Consider the following 12,296-nt stretch of genomic DNA (forward strand, 5'->3'; position numbering starts at 1 on the left):
TTAATAGTAGCTTATAAAGGTTAAGTATGACTTGAGTCAACATTTTGAGTAAACGACCTCGGAACAGGGATTTGACAGTCCCAATAGGTTCTTATGGTGATTTTGGACTTGGGCGTACGTTTGGATCGGGTTTCGGATGACCCGGGAGCGTTTTAGTGCTTAATATTGAAAGTAGGCGCATTGAAGGTTTTCAAGTTCTTTAAGTTTGGTTTGGAGTAGGCTCTGGTGTTATCGAGGTCCATTTGGGATTCCAAGCCTGAAAATAGTTTTGTATGGTGTTTTATGACTTGCACGCAAAATTTGCATGTCATTCCGAGTAGTCTAAGTATGATCGGCACGTTCGAGTAAGCTGGAAAAAACTTTAAGTTCATAAGTTGATTCGATTTGGTTTTGGGGTGCAATTCTTAGTTTTTATGTTGTTTTATGTGTTCCGAGGGTTTGAGCGAGTCCATTTTATGTTTACGAACTTGTTGGTGTGTTTGGTCGAGGCTCGGGGGGCCGTGTAGGATTCGGAGGGTCGACATAGCTTGATTGCACTTTAGAGAAGAGCTGAAGGTGGCTGGCATCTTGTGCGTTCGCACCTGCGGTGGGAATGGCCGCAGGAGCGGCACCGCAGGTGAAGCGCCTTGCTCGCAGAAGCGAAAGTGGCCAGCCAGGCCTGGGTTCGTAGGTGCGGGAGCCTGGCGCAAGTGCGCATCCGCAGGTGCGAGATTCTTTTCGCAGAAGCGTTGGGCGCCATCACGGCCTATAGGGAAAATTAGGTCGTGACAAAAAAACTCCAAGTGCGGCCTCTGGTGATTTGGTGAAATCGGACCGGGAATCAGAGTTGCGTGGGATTATCTCTTCCACCAATTGGAAGGCTTCGTCCTCAATGGTGGCAGGAACGCTCTCCCCATGAGAGGGGAACACCATTGCCAAAGGAGCAACACGACTCCCCTCTCCAGCCTCAGAAGGTATGTTAGATATGATTCAATGTAAGGAAGGAGAATAACAAACAAGGGGGAATGAAGAGCAATGTAAGTCGCTGAAACAGAGAAGAGAAATTCGGAGAAGAGGAGAGCAAGAGGAAGGTATGAGATCTTGAAGCTTTAGAAGATTTAAACTCCAAAGTCGTGTTCAAAGACCTCTATTCATAAAGGTCATGGCACTGGAACCAAAAACGGCTCATCATGATTGGCACCGAAACCGAACCGGCAAGTCTAATCAAAGGTCAAGCGCGAAACAAAACGACGCATCGGGAATATGCGTATAATGACGCATGACATCATGACGTCATTCTAACTCGTGAACAGCATAACTCCAACAAATCCCCCGGAAATTCGAAGCATTTGAAATGTGCGGCCCACAGAGGACCACGTTACGTGCTCACTGCAACAACCACGACCTAAGTAGTCCGCTTGATTAGCTCGACCACCAACAACACAATCCGCTCATCGAACACGTCCGCAAAGCCAGCCTCAATAAGCGGAGGGACTAATTGTATGGGTCAAAATCTATCTTTAGAATACTTAAGTAAAAATTGTATTGGTGGAACGTTCCAGCTATCGCTTGTCGAAGTGATCTAAGAAACGATAAAGTTCGTGGTCAAAGAGTCAGCAAGGGTTAAAGCTGAGGAGTCATCAAGGATCAAGGCCGAGGTCGAGCACCCTTGACAGAGTTATAACGGTTAGTTTCAAGATAGGACATAAAAGAGAATATTCTCAACACTTGTACAGTTAGGGTTTTAAGGAACATGCTCCCTATAAATAGAAAGATAGAGGACAGGTGATATTCATTTGTAAAATATGTTTTGACTTGAAAAAGGGAATCGGATCTTATTGCAAGCATACAAACACAACCTTTTTCACTAAGATTCTTGTCTACACTTCTCCACCGGTTCCAAGAATAACTCAAATATTCGAAGGCTTATCCATCACTCATCATCGCCAGAAAGAACATTCACTAATTTCATCCTTTCTTGGGTGACTCATTTATTCTATTTACATAAGTTTCATTTACTTCTATTCATCACTATTTAATGCTACACTACTCCCTTTGACTTCTTAAATATTGATTGTGTACCGCCGTTGCTAGCGTACTATCTTTACATATTATTTCTTACACTTCTGAGAATTTCATCTTAGGAATATTATTGGTAACTAAAATTAACCCTCATTTATATAAATTTAATTAGCTAAACCAAGGTCTATATTTTTTTGTCAAACAATTTCCAGATAATGCAATTTTGCAACAGAGAACCAGGCATCTATTAATTGCCGATGGTTCCGTACTGCTGGTTTACAAATGAAGGGGGTAGATTCTGAGTAATCCAATATTAACATGGTGAAAGAAAATCATCTCTGCCAAACACAGGCGACTTCCACAAATTGTTTCTGGAACAATTGCTGCAAAACACTTGTTCATAAACCAGTTGAGCTCGAAAGGTCTCCAAAGCTAACCTCCCATAAATCCAAATTCAAGGTAGACCGTGCACCATACGAAGACCATAAACACCGTATGGGTGTCTCCCCAATCACATTCGCATAACTCCAGAAGTTTACCAGGACCACAATGCATCCAGATTCACAAGAATGAACAGAGCACAAGAGGCGGAGAACCAAGAGCATAATACAGTTCTGAAATCAGACGTATAATGAATGTTGAAAGAGCATATCAACTTAGGGATGCCCAATCTGGAAGTGGACATTCATATATCCAGTCAGGTCCTGAATATTTTACACAATGCAGCCATAGACCCTCTTCATTTCCCTCATACCTGCATTTTGAAATTATAAAGGGCATTAATCAAGCCAGAAATGAGAAAGGCTTCTAAAACCAAGAGCAAGGTCACATATGGTACTTTTTTCAACTAGAAAAACAACCAGATGAAACTAGCCACACATTCATAGTCTAGGCCTCAAAACCTAAACCGAGGGGTTGTGCACAAGCTTACCAACCATTTAGTCATAAAAGAACACAAGATCTTAAATGAGCAAACAAAGAAGCTCTACCAAGAAAAAGTTCAGTAAATTTAGGCTAAAGCGCACTAGTAATGTTAAGAATGTCAGCCATTCAATATTTCCCGGTGCCAAATGACCTTGAACCATTGAAACAAAGGAAGCTTACATTGCCGTGTGTTTTCTAAATACAGAGTGGATGGTACCCAGATTTTGTGTTAGCCAGGAAATTGAAATTTCTTAAATGCAAACTAAAAATTGGAATATTAGTTGTTTTGTGAATCCGGAAATATTATTGGTTTTGGGAATCCGGATACAAGAAATCCATTATTTTGGATGAGCCTCATAGGTCTATGCTCACCGAGAAACAATTGGCTTAAGTAGTAAACCTGGATATAGCTTAAGAAGGAGAGATCTCTTGACTGTTAGACATAAAGGTGTTTATGGTTAGAAAAAACTTTCAATGACTGCACCCTCGAAATACCTCTCCTTAAGCAAATTGCTATGTTACAACAGTACTTGGCAAAATTTAAGGGTCGCCATAGCCCTCAACCATAGACATGTATGGACAGTAACTACAAGGTTGGACATGCACTCCAGAATCGATCCATCATGAATTATGCAATACAGAGACCATCCTTACCCTTTCGGAGCAAGATTTGGACAATTTGTACACATAGGATCAATGCTGAAATCTTCATTGGAGTCATTTGCCGTGTCACTAATGCCATTTTCAAGAGAGATGGGCTCTGGAGGAGAACATGATTTAGCTGCAGCTCTATCCGCACTCGATCCTTCAGCAGAACGACTAGACACGAGTTCAGACAGGTAGAGCATATCATTGGCTATAGGATGACCTGTATATTGCAGATGCACACGTATCTGTTTTGAAGCAAATTTTGTTAGGTATATCAAGCTAATTATACTTGAGGAGAGAATTTTGGTAGCAATGCCACTGTTCTAACCAACAAGAATAAAAAATTCAGAAACCACATTCAATAGAAATGCCTCAACCAGAGAAAATTTAAAGAAAAGGCCTATTAAAATCGAGGACAAAAGGTATCTTATTTTAAAGGCATAAATAATTTGAAGATGCAATTTAACAACAAATGAATCTATTCTACTCTCATTATGGATTATGACAAAAACAGATAAACTTAAGAGCTAGAATGATAAACAGAGATGGTACTCAAGCAAAAAAGATATTCAAGTCACAAAAATATAAATAAAAAGCAACAGATGATTCAACAAAATGCAGAAAGGTTTCTCTTTTGTATTAATTGGGGGAAGCGTGGGTATAAAGAGACATAAACAATACGAGAAAATTATCAATCACATTCTACATACCTGATGTGTCCTGCCGGTGACGGGTTCGCACAAAACAATGCTGTGCTTCTCGTTGGTACTAATCCTTGTAAATTTGGTACATGCAGTCTTTCCCTTCAGTGAAGCAGTACTATTTCCCTGGTCATCCCCCACCTACTAGAACGATTAGCCCAAGATTACAAGCATGACAAATAATATCAAACAAGAAACAGAAACCCACTCATAACACTGTGTATTTTCTAAGCGCAAAACACAATGCAAATCAATGTTATTCAGCTACAAAATTACAAACAATAGATAAGTCAATCAATTGTGCTTTTACAGCCAGCCCTGCATTGATATTTTGATCTCCGCAGGTGGATACCTTGGAACATAATCTCCTCACTCAATGAAAAAGTAAACAACACATTTCTCAACGCACTTTTGGCGGTCAAACGTTGTTCTGGTTCTCAACTTTTTATTTTCCTTGACTTTGTAGCAAAAGACCTCCAATATTCTACTATAATTCCTCTAGGTGAAAAAGGGAAGTAAAACAATTTGGGAAAATTACTTTACAAATACAAAGAGTTGCCATACCCTCAAGAATTAGCAAAAAGCCTATATTGTGTCGCCCAATTGTTGTCAGCACATGGTTACACTTCATCCACTCCAAGAGATAGCATCAAGTTACAATTGATAAGTGATGGGTTAGAATGAAAGAAGAAAGAAGAACGGTTGAGGGGGAAGATTCAAAAAGATTAGCAAATTACGGCAAAAGAGTTTTCAGAGAGCACGAGTTCTGACACTGCAGAGATATGAGGGAGGCAAGGAGTAGATAGTGAGTGACGTGTAAGAATAACCAAATTAGGCAGGTTAATATTGTGAATAAATAAAATTGGTGTCATATCGATTAGTGACAGGCTAATAATTCTGAATTTTAAGAATGGAAAATATAGGGGGAGAAACAAATCTTTTAGTTTCCTGGGAACTAGCTCAGATACAGGAAAGTTGCAGTCATTTATGTTGTGTTACTGCGAAAAGAAAATTTGACTACTTTGCACGATTTCTATCAACAAAAATGTTGAACCAAAGCTCTATAACGCAGAAACAATATGTTCTCTTACAACCTTTCAGGTACTAAAATCCTCTCATCTTTCTGCCCAATCTGTAGCCACCAAATGGGAAGTTGGGACATGGGGAAGAGGCAGGGGCTTACGTGTAACTTCTCTTTTAAGGATCAGTATCGCATTTGTTTTTAAATGTAGAAATAAGTAGAATACTGAATGAGAAATAGTTGTTTATCGTCACTCCATCATTTGTGCAAGACTCAAGCATTCTGCAGCGCAAAAGGAAGCTTCCAGTCCTACAGCTTTCCCTCCAGATTGGTGAATATTATGTTTGTACTGGTTCAAATACTATAATGCAAGTCATGTTCTATGCAAGAGCTGAATCAACCAACATCATAAGCTGAGCTAAATCTTATAAACAAGAGACAAAAGCTAAAAGAGCAAATTTACTAGAAAGAGGGGAGAACAGGTACTAATGATGTACACGCTTCAAGAAAACACCTTACCTCAACTGTGCTTCTCCCTTCTCGGGCATTGTAATTGACATTAGCATTCACAACTTGCTAAGGAAAAAGCAAGGAGAAAAGACAAGTCAAAAAAGCAAAAACGTAGTAATTGTGAAGGAGAGTAGAGTTAAAGAGGGGATGCTGCCGAAAGGGGAATGAATGGCAAGATGAAAGGTACCTGCTTGTCAGGGAACACTCCGATCACTCTCGCAATATACTGTTTCTGCACTGCTCCTGATTCTATCTGAAAAACCCAGTTAGTGTACTTAATAAGGGTTTAGAAACACCTGTTCAGTTAACAATAGACGGAATTGAAGGATGGAATCAAAGAAAACCAGAGTTATTTATTCAGCAGTTCAAAAGATTAGTTTACACTTTACTGGGTGGAAAGTATGGACCTCTTGAGTCTGAAATACATTGGTTTGACTTCGCATGTGCTTACAGTCTTCCACGCCAACCATGTAAAAGATCAATTTAGCAGTGAATGAAGAACTCAATGGATACTCTTCTGAAAAGTCAGAGCAGAAGAGGAAAATTGGAGCTGCTCTAGGTTAAGGAAAATGTTCTAAGAACTGTAAGACATTTATCTGGATGAGTTTTTGCAACTGACTGCAAGGAATGTAGGTCGCCCAATTATCATGGCCAAAATTCTGAAATTGAGTTAACTTTCACCTGAACAGATTCTACTAGCAGAAGTGCAGCAAAGCTTAGCAGCTGAAGCAAATAAGAAGAAGAACAGGAGAGGGTTCCTACAAGTAACTCAAAAGTGCACTTAAACCTCACAGAGTCATATGCTCAATTAAATGTATACTGTATAGCTGTGGAAATAGTCTCCATAATATATGTATGGACCAAGAAACTTCTGATGAAGCTAACTTCAACACAATAAGAACCTTGTATTTTCAACTCTATGCATCAATATGCACCAGTTGTTGACCAGTTGTTGCATGAGCTCAGATTTTGACGCCAAGATATAAAAAAATGATCTTCAAGAACGTCTGTTGTAGAATTTTAGGAAGTAGACAATAATCCTCATGTACTAAAACCAACATTAATTGGAAGATATTCTACCTCTTATTGAAGAGATATTTAGAAGAGCATACAGTATTTATCAACAAGAATTAAATTAGTTCAATAAGAGCCTTCTGGACACAGATAGCAAAATTAGAAATCTGAGTTAGATTAGTTAGGTTTCAAACGCCACATTGAGAATAGTACAGCAATATGCTCTCTATTCATTAAAACTTGAAAGAAAATCCCTTAATTTGAAATCCTGGAGCACAAAGTAAGATTGTAAGATCAGGCATTTAATAAGAATATCGTATGTGTCAACAATCAGTTTCAAAGAATTTGACAAGAACCATTTTAACACCTCCTCACAAGCAACTGAACACAAAGCTGCTGGAGTCTAACTAAATCTAGTTATATTTGGAACTTATTCATCTCATACCGCTAAACTATCGATATTGACAAAGAATAAGGAGAAATAGGTGCGGTTAGACAGCAATAATGCATTCAAAATCTATTATTTTTATAATTTATGTCATTTTGCAGTTCATTGCAATTATAATAAACAGAAAATATACCTGTTGCCTGAAGAGGTCAGCCCTAGAAGCACTTCTAGCCAAGATAAGTAGTCCTGAGACTAAGCGATCTAGGCGATGAACCGCTAAAATAAGAGTCAAGAGAAGACTACAACAAATGCTATATTTAATGTGCCTTGTGAAATGTACACTCTCCCATTAAAGAGTGACAAAACAAAGAGTTATGCCCTACTGCCGTTAGGGAACAGAGGATACGAAACAAAGGTGCCAAGCCATACTCAGCTTGTAGTATACCAACGACCGTATTCTTGCGGTATTGTCCACATGGATGAACCTACCAGTGAGAAGACATTGCTTACATTATATATATGAATGGTGAAGGCTGAAGCAAGGACAATACGGCAAATATAAGTGAATAAAGCGTAATGCTATCTTCGGAAATGAGTTAGCCATCCAACACAAACGTGGATAATAGATTCTTTGGGAAGTTTTCTTTTTCATGACTGGTAATTGTATTGATAAAATAGCATCAAGAGTGCAGGGAAAAGCATTTACAGATCAAAAGCAAAAGTATGTCCCTCCTCTTCTTAGAGGGATGCTATCAAATCTATCAGTTCCTCTGATTCAGTATGTAGATTCTTTTTGAGGAGTCGTGACATGGTGAGAATCTGTTTCAAAGGGTCTGTGCTATGGATCATAAGCATGCAACCGAGTGGTAAAAGGGGAAAGCTATGCAGCACGTAGATGGAGATAAGTGTCAACTCTGAGACAAACTTAACTAGTCCTTGAAAAATTGGAGGGGAAGGAAGAAGGCATTTCCACATGGATCCACAATTTAGATTATTCAAATAATTGGTGAAACAGGGGGAAATTAGCCACTAGATGCCAACGTGTAATGCTAATTCAAACATGACTAACACCTCCAAGATACTAAATTTGTGAAATTGCACAACTACCTCTTTTTTTTTTATTTTTTTTTTATTTGCACCGGGTGTCCGAGTCTCTTCGAGCCCCGACTATTCCCGGGGTGCACAGGCCCTCGGCAAGGAGTTTCCCGCAAGTGCACCACGGTTAATTCAGGTTTTACCCAGTCCGATGGCCCTCAGAAATTGTTTGCACCCAGTGGGTTTAGAACTTGAGAACTTGAAAGGGAGCAAACCCCAAGGCTCAAGTCAATTGCCACCAGGCCAATACCTGAGGGTTCACAACTACCTCTTAAAATACAGCATTCTCTATATCTTCTAAAGGCCAGAAAATATAAGCAAGTGTTGAGTGTAAACACAATTAACAGTGTCATTCCAGGTCCAGGTCCAGGTCCTTACTTTAGTAACAGAAGTTCACCTTTTTAGATAAATAAAAAGCTCAACTTTCTAAAGAAAAATAAAAAGTTCACCTTTTCTCCTACTTCTTACTATATTCTGCTGAGGGTTCACCGTATTAGGTTTATTATAATCATCTTGATAAATGAAGTTTCGAGTTATGCTACCATGGGAACTACACGAGTATTAGATAAAGAATCAGTGAACCAAACCGAGAGAAGAGAAAATAACAATGGAAATATATAAAAGTGAGTTCCTTAACCAAAAATTATACAACATTGTGTATAAATGCATGATTTTGTGCCTTACATATTCAAAAATATAAGAGACATGCGGTGAACCATCGATAACAGCTTACCATTGTTCTTTTTGGTCAATATTGTATTATCAGATCTAAACACAAAATTAAATCATAATTATGTAAAACTTTATTTATAACAGAAAAAAGAAAAAGTTCATGAAGAGGGCATGCTAGATTCACAGTATGCCAGCTAATTGTTCCACTTTACCTTCAGGATTGCTAGATTCTTATGTGTGCTTGAATAATGGCATGATGGATCTAATGGTGGTACTACATTATCTGTCCACAGAAGGTGACCGGATTTATAACATCAATAAGTGCTGGTTCTTTCCCAAACTTCCAAACAAATCAATCTTAACATATTCCACACAATCTTAACATAGCACTTTCTCAAGAAACAAATATATAAAGATTGAAATCATTATTATCTTACTGGAACAGATGCAGGCTTGCACACTGTCAGCACGTCTGGTTCTTCACATAGTATTTCGACATCCCACGACATCACTGGTGGTTCATGCCTACAGCCTTTTGTAAGTCATGTTCTCATAATTGCATAACAGAACAGGATTAGAGAATGTCAAATCAGATGCTTAGTCTATGATCCATCACTAACACATGCTAAATCAAGAAACCAAAATCTATTGAAGGATTGACCACAGAAATACCAAGCAGAAGGAAATATCGCTAAACTAAATGTTTGAGGCCAGAATTTGAATAAGTACAAACCTGTGCAAGAAATGGCTAATCTTTTGTGATGACTGCACTACATATGAAAGATGCACCTTTTGTCCATCAACTTGTATACGTCCAGATTTAACAGCGGATTCCTAGATAAGTCATCTAAATCAGCCTCTGCACTATACAGTTGTACACTAGCGAACGTCTAGTAGGTATTTAAGACAACCAAGAATGTGCTCGAACAATCAGGGTAGGCTATAAAAATATGCTATCATCACTCTAATAATTCAACTTCACAGAATTTCCAATTCAAAAAACTAAAATCACAGTTAGGCCTGTCTGAATGTAACATATATCAAACCATTTACATCAGTACAATTGCAACTATTCATTTATGACCTAACATGCATATTAGACAACACATAAAATAAATCAAAAAACAGATAGACAAACAACCAAAAGAGAAGGAAATACATACACAACAAATGTACTACTTAACGATTAGAAACAACATACATAGTAATCACGAGGTCTCCCTTTAAATTCTTCAGAGAAGAGATCAACAATTGTCTTCCCAGCCCACCGGTTCTTCACCTGAAAAATGAATTCAAACCAAATTTAAATTCATATACAGGGTTTAATTAGGGTTTTGACAAATTCATTAAGAAAATGGCCAATTCAATCAATCAGCATCTGTTAAATAGGCAGATAAACAAAGAGAGTAGTAGCTCATACATGAGAAATGAATTCGAAGTAGTAAGGTCTGACATAGCGTATTCCTGCAGAAGCAGAACATAAAAGCATAAAAAGTTTGTTGCAGAGAAAAGACAACGCAATAGGTATCAGAAGTTGGATACGAGGCAAAGCTGAAGAAACTTACCATTGCGGAAGATGTAGTCATGGCGTTCCGGTGGGTTGGCGGGAGTTTGCCACACTATCTCCATATCCCCTCGCTTCCTTTTCATGTTCATTTTAGTAAATAGTAACCCGACTCTATTGCTCTGCTTCTTCGGTTTTACTTTCTACCTTGTTTAGTAAACAGTAACCTTGACTGCAAAAATAATCCAATTTTGCATTTCTATTTTGATGTGTTTTTATTTTTCTCTTTTTGGCATCTAAATCAGATTTTCCTTTGTCAATTATAAATGCAAGAAGAAACCTGATGTATTAAAGGAGATATTTTTTTAAGCAAATATAGTAAGGTTCCTTTTCGGGGGGAAAGGATTAAGGTTCCTTTTGGATTAAAATTGGAGATAATTGTACAAACTTCCCATGGGATTCAAATTATCGACGTTTTGGATTAAAATTGGAGATAATTATACATAGGGGTATTCACGGTTTGACGGGAAACTGATCTAAACCGAAAACCGAATCTAAACCGAAAACCGAATCAAACCGATTAAGTAAACCGATATTTTTCTTGATTTGAATTGGTTTTGGTTTTAAATTTAAAAACCGATAATATTTGGTTTGGTTTTGGTTATATTTTAAAAAATCGAAAAATAAACCGAACCAAACTAACTAATTATATACAAAATTTAATAATCATTTATATACAATATAATATCTTTTGTAAATAATTTTAAATATTTTATGCATTTTAATTGTTATTTTGAATTTTGATTTATCTTTTTATATCTTAAAAGATTGCCTAAGCCCAAAACAATAGGACTCGACCAATTTTCTTTTCATTAAAAGACTCTAATTCTCGTTGAACACTTGAACTCCACCAAAAATAGAGTGCCTAGCTTTCAAGTTGAAACGAGACGTTTCATTAACTTATCTTAGAATCTGCTTCTCAATGTCTCAAACTCCCAACTCCTCAGTAATCCTGCCTAAACCACCGGATATACTCCCTACCACTAGTTCCATGGAGATCAATACTAAGACAATGGAAACCATCTCCTTCAAGGATAAGCTCCTTAACAAAGACATAGACTTTATTACAGAACCAAGCTTAAGCCACCAAACCCAAATGGAGTGCCACTATGATTCAGAGAACCCACTCGAGCTAAAAAGCCCTCCCCAGGAACACAACATCTCTGTACCTATCACAAGTGAAGATAAACAACGAATCTACCATCCCTAGAGATTCTCTCTTATTATAAAATTACAAGGGAAAAGAATCACACACGATCTGTTGAAAAAGAAATTAATGGACCTGTGGAAACCTTCAGAAAACTTCCCATTAATTGATCTAGGGGAGGACTACTATATTGTTCGTTTTATCAAAGAAGAAAACATGGTTAATGTATTCCAAAAGGGTCCATGGTTCCTCTATGGTCACTTCCTCTCAGTGCAAAGATGGATTCCAAACTTTGTAGCGTCCAAAGCAACTCAATCTTATACGGCAATCTGGATTAGACTTCCCCAGCTCCCCATTGAATTTTATGACGAAGAAATTCTACAAAAAGTAGGAAGGCTCCTAAAAGTTGATGTTTGTACGTTGGTTGCCCTCCGAGGGAGATACGCCCACCTCTGTGTGGAACTTCCCCTAAATAAACTTGTCACCCCTTTCCTCTTCATAGGTTCTCATAAACAACTTATTCACTACGAAGGTGACAAACTTCTATGCACATTCTGTGGTCATTTAGGCCATACGAAATCACAGTGCCACCATCCAAAAACCATGCAAAA

General features: G+C 38.0%; 1 protein-coding gene across 3 annotated transcripts; it reads right to left on the reverse strand.

Annotated features, from left to right (window-relative positions):
- Positions 1-2,131: 2,131 nt before the first annotated feature.
- On the reverse strand, positions 2,132-10,726 carry LOC107789965 (RNA pseudouridine synthase 7). 3 transcript variants are annotated; one of them, XM_016611844.2, is made up of 12 exons: positions 10,540-10,726; positions 10,395-10,438; positions 10,176-10,253; positions 9,708-9,808; positions 9,412-9,499; positions 7,614-7,692; positions 6,195-6,355; positions 5,993-6,058; positions 5,815-5,871; positions 4,284-4,415; positions 3,580-3,818; positions 2,132-2,755 (listed from the first exon to the last, which is right to left on the reverse strand). In XM_016611844.2, the coding sequence occupies exons 1-12, from the start codon at positions 10,628-10,630 to the stop codon at positions 2,653-2,655; spliced, it is 1,239 nt and encodes a 412-aa protein (XP_016467330.1). In that variant the 5' UTR covers positions 10,631-10,726; the 3' UTR covers positions 2,132-2,652. The 3 variants fall into 3 exon arrangements, with proteins under 3 accessions (XP_016467330.1, XP_016467331.1, XP_016467332.1); XM_016611845.2 differs by having other exon boundaries at positions 6,213-6,355; positions 10,540-10,725; XM_016611846.2 differs by lacking the exon at positions 6,195-6,355 and adding an exon at positions 7,401-7,483 and having other exon boundaries at positions 10,540-10,719.
- Between the last annotated feature and the right edge of the window lie 1,570 nt (positions 10,727-12,296).

This window comes from Nicotiana tabacum, chromosome 6, assembly GCF_000715075.1.
Source record: "Nicotiana tabacum cultivar K326 chromosome 6, ASM71507v2, whole genome shotgun sequence".
In the NCBI taxonomy this organism is placed as follows: Eukaryota; Viridiplantae; Streptophyta; class Magnoliopsida; order Solanales; family Solanaceae; genus Nicotiana; species Nicotiana tabacum.